Source organism: Python bivittatus, unplaced genomic scaffold (genome assembly GCF_059951505.1).
Source record: "Python bivittatus isolate LINGU-HERP-01145 unplaced genomic scaffold, Pbiv_v1 ctg000330_np1212, whole genome shotgun sequence".
Classification (NCBI taxonomy): Eukaryota; Metazoa; Chordata; class Lepidosauria; order Squamata; family Pythonidae; genus Python; species Python bivittatus.
The window spans coordinates 12,180,001-12,185,000 of NW_028277058.1; the positions used below are offsets into that span (position 1 = coordinate 12,180,001).

Sequence of the window (5,000 nt, forward strand, 5' to 3'; positions counted from 1 at the left end):
GAGTTCTACTAAAGAGACCTGTGTCTTTACTTTGCCTGTCTACTTATTTTAAGATCCCCTCAAACTTTAGAAAATTAAAAAAAAAATTGCTGCCAAGTTTTCCCCTTTCAGAACCTGCCTAATACTACAATTTAACTGAATAATTTCATGTCCTTTTTTTTCCCTTGTATTATTTCTACTGGAAGCTATGAGTACAGGAACAAATTGGCTATAAGTTTTTAAGACTGCTCTGAGAAATGGTAAGTAGCATATTGTGATGATGATTTCTGCTATAAATGATTGTTTATCTTTTTAACATATTAACAGAGCAATCCCATGTATATTATTCAGATGTTAGTCTACTAAATTAATTGGGGGAAGAATTCAGGACTGTAGCCTAAATAGACATATTTCCAACTGTTTAAATGGTGTTAAAGAATCAAAGCTTTGATCAGATAATTTTTTATAGTATAAATGTTAAAATACATAAAGTATTATAATTTTAAAAAGGCAAAGAAAACTTGTATTAGTCTGTGAAACAATGCAATTCTTAGATACTTCTAAGTTTTCAAGACAAAACTATTATAATTGTTCCACATCAGTTATCATCATAACAAATAATAGCTGTAGAATTTATTCAGTATTAATATTAAGAATAACTTAACAACTTAAACAATGACTGACGTATTTATTTGTGGTGATAAAGGCCCAAACTGAACAACCTAAGTAAAGCTCTACAAATGTTCCACTAAAATTCAACTGTAACAACTTTATGTTCAGTAAGGCTGTTAATTGCTTGTGATGTAGATCATAAAAATGTATCTATTAACAAGTTAAATATTCAGTACTGCAATATAAAGATTTGGGGGGGGGTTGAGGCATAGCTCCCACAAGAACCTCAACAGTTTATATATGATATTCAGCACCCTAAAATATTTGGCCTTTATATATAACTGGGAGGGATAGCCTAACTCTACTTTTTAATAACAGTAATAATTATTTTAAAAAGTGTTAAATGTGTGAAAGCTTGTGTCTTATATTATTCATAGTAACAAACATAATTTAATAATTATCTGTTGGTAGTCTACTCAACTTGACTGTAAAGATCATCATTTACTTTGATACATTTCCCCTTTTTGTTTTTATAAATATTAAAAGTTTTATTTATTTATACACCGAAAGAGAGAGAGAGAGAGAGAGAGAGAGGTGCACACATACACACAAATACACATGCATAAATAGTCATTTAGTTAAAAATTGGTAAATGGCTTTTTTCATAGTCTCCTAGCTAGAAAAGTACGGCAAATTTTTCATCTCTAAAGAGGTGTTTCAAATAGCTTGCTAATGTTTGCTTTCAACTTGTTTGATTTTATTTCATGGAATTTTATTTACAAGTACCATAGCAAAGCATCTTTGCTTCAAAGAATCACTGTTACCTTAGCTGAGTTTAGGAACAATTTCAATCTACAAAGATGTAAAATAGCAAGTAATGTGGCCCTCTGGTGGAAAGCTAAGGATCACATTCTCTTTCTCCATATCATTCAAGGAAGCTGGCGGTTTAAAAAAGGTATTTTGCTTGAAAAGATATGGAAGCAACGTCTACAAATATATACTCTGCCTTTAAAAGAAAGGGCGCAGGGTACTCCAGGACAGATACACGTCAACAATACAGAAAAAGAAGGTACAGATCTTCTATCTTAAGGACTAACAGAAGACAACACAACAAACAAACAACAAAATAATGCTCCACTTTCTGCAGTATTCTAAAAGTGAGCAAAATCCAGCTGGAAGAAAAGGAGAGGCACAACCTTCCCATTGGCATGAACACAAACACGGTGCAAAACAAACAAAAAACTTACCTGCTGTTGTTGCAGATGCAGCAGTTCTACTGTGCTTACTTCAGTGCCCGTGTCACCACTTGATCTTCCATCTCTGCTGCCAGCATCTAATTGGCTGCTTAGAGTGCTCATTCCATTTTGATTCATTGAACTGTTGCTTATTGTCTCTGTCGCAGATTCCTGCATCATGACTTAATACCTAAAAGTGATTAAGAAGTATCAATTAACACACACGTTACACCTTCACACTTCCATTATCAAGATGTCCCTCTTTGCCAATTACAGAGACAGCATCTTTAGGAAGGGAAGGGGAAAAGCCCCTTGCACAGTCATTTAAGGAGCAAGCAATGCAATACAAACCTTGCTTTCATAGACACACTATCCTCATCCCTGAAACCATGTTTCCCAGAGCAATGTTTCTGTGGTTTCATACACAGAGGAAGATAGCATCCATGTATGCAACATGGGGAAACAGCATTCCTGAACATCACATTTTAAAGCCTAGCTATCAAACCAGTAAAATGAAGGGACAATTTCATACCCTGCCCCATTTTTTCTATTATCTAGCTTTGACAACCATGGATGACTATACAGCCCTATTTAAAATATTCACTATCTAGATTCTGTCAGAATTTTACAGCATCTCTTACGCAAGGCTGTTGTTTAATGATGCACAGCTAATCATACAAAATTAAAATTTTGTAAGGATGTTACAAATCATATGGTATCAACCAGTGATAAATAGTATAATGGGTTGCTCTTTGTGTGTGTGTGTGACTAAATAAAATTTTGCCTTGGAGGCATTTTAAGAAAAAGCTCTTGCTGCAAACACTTCAGATATTGCCTATTTTTTTAATCAAACGGCTGATATTCATTTATTTTTCTGACATTTAAAACATTTAATACTGTCCTTCCTGGGAAGTAATTAAGCTTATGCATGAGCAGCAATCAAACTGTTCACTTGAAGATGACTTAAAACTCAATTTTAACATAGGCAAATAAATGAAAGATATAAAATTAATTTTCCAGGCATGTATTAGATATGAAAGCTAGAAATAAAATCTATCAAGAATATCACTAATGATTGTGCTAAAAACAGCATAAATTATGCATATTACCTTCTCTACAGTAATAAATGTTTTATCATTTTCACTGCATAAATATACTGTACTTTCAGGATAGCAATGAGATGTCCTGCCAAGATCAGATGGAATCTTTGCAGTAAATAAAGAACCAACATATTCTAACAAACTAGAATTTCAACTACACTTTGCATCAGTAATAAGAAAATTCCATTTTTTGCTATTTTCAGAGTTTATCTTACTTCGATCTATGTTAAAAATGCATCATCCATTTTCTTGTAACAATGCATATATTACACTGACCAATTTCCAAAGAAAGGAAAGGTGGGGGTGGGGTAGAGCAGAGCAAAGCAAAATAAAACTTTCTGATAAAACTTTCTGACAAGATGCTTTACTGGGTGGGTAAATCCAATCAAAGAAAACAGCTGCTACTTCTACTGTACCTAACACATGATTCAGCTCAAATCAGCATATGACCAATAATTTCTTCTTATAAGAATAAAATACCAAAGAAATTATTACAGTTTAAATCATTGTTAATAACATCATTAAACAGTAATAAAAGTTTACTTTTCATAAAGGAATATTTAAAAACATAAACATTTAAAAAACACTACATAATAAATGCATACTCTGGACACAAAGAATGGATACACACACACACACACACATACAATCACAGTTCACATAAAGAAAAGTAGTTCTTCCCATTACAAATAAGCATTACAGAATCAGGCTTTTTAAGAACAAATACTCTTTGAAAAGATACTATTGGGTAGCAGTAAGAATAGAAATCAAACGTTATTCAGGTAAAAATGAATTTTATACATGTAAAGACAGTTTTTTCAATAAGAAAACAAAACTAATATCATTTTATGAGAGCAGGCAGCTAATAAGTATTCAAATTAGGCATGAATTTTACATGCACCATGTTTAAAATATTTAGGAAAAAAGGGCCTGATAGAATTTTCATCTAACTCTTAAGAGCTTGCTAAAGAATATCTTAGATTCTCTAAGCATCTTAAAAACATATCGTAGCAGTATTATTATTATTATTATTATTTTATAATCCTATATATATCTACTCAAAATAAACCCCATTGAATTCAATGGGACCCAGAAAAATTATAAAGATTACAACCTTAGTTGTTAAAACACATTCAAAGCATGCATCACTGTGAACATACAGTATTCACTGAGTACTTCATCTTTTTCATAGCATCTCCAAAAGGATTGGGAGGAGGGTATGTCTTCATATAAATAAGATTTATTTTACTTTTTTTCTACAGTATAAATATTTGACTGTATTTCTGGAACAATACATGATATTCATTAAAAGGATAAATGTGTGATACATGCAGCTTAATCAACCAAAGACATTATATATTTTTTGCAAATCTCTTCTTTTAAACTTAAAATTTGATATTTGTAGGTCTGTGATTCTTTCAAGACAATTAGAAAAAGTTAAATATCCTACAGTTCATGTTAACCAAAATGTATATAATTCTGGGCTGTGTGTGTTTATCTGTGATCTTGGAGTTCACAACTTAAACACTGATCTCTAAGCCTTACAAAAGTTTAACAAAACATTAAATGGCTCTGAATGCTGGAATTATTTTGGATACAATGTATACAGATAAGGACCAAATCAAGACTACACTATTCACTGGAAAATGGTGGCAAGGTAGAGAAGAAAAAGGAAAATGATCTTCAGTGTAAGCTACACTTACCTATATTTTTGGTATGGCATAACCCAAATAAAATAGTTAAAATATGCCAAAGAGAGGTGATTCACATCACTGCCTTATAAACCAGGAATTATGTAGAAAGATGTGTGGTTTTTTTGACATTGTAGAAGTAAAACTCTAATAATCGCTTAGTATTTGCAACCATGTTTATGTGTGTGTATGCGCCATTTGGGGGTATCTTTGTAAGAGCTTTTCAAGTTCAAATTATTGAACAAAAAAATTCCAAATCACTTGTTTTTCAATAACTTCATGAGTAATATTATAAAAAAGGGATGGTTTGCAATGTCTTGAATTCAAACTAATAAACAAAATGCACACAAAGAAGGTATGATTCTAAAGATAATCATTTCTAA

The 5,000-nt window shown here is 31.8% G+C and overlaps 1 protein-coding gene across 3 annotated transcripts in view; it reads right to left on the minus strand.

Moving 5' to 3' along the window:
- Window positions 1-5,000, minus strand: part of FOXP2 (forkhead box P2) — a 466,299-nt gene that overhangs the window by 211,915 nt on the left and 249,384 nt on the right. For all 3 annotated transcript variants that reach the window (XM_088141716.1, XM_088141715.1, XM_088141712.1), the window contains one exon: window positions 1,839-2,016. In XM_088141716.1, the coding sequence (XP_087997842.1) occupies window positions 1,839-2,006 (168 nt within the window). In that variant the 5' untranslated portion in view covers window positions 2,007-2,016. The remainder of the gene's footprint in view (window positions 1-1,838; window positions 2,017-5,000) is intronic.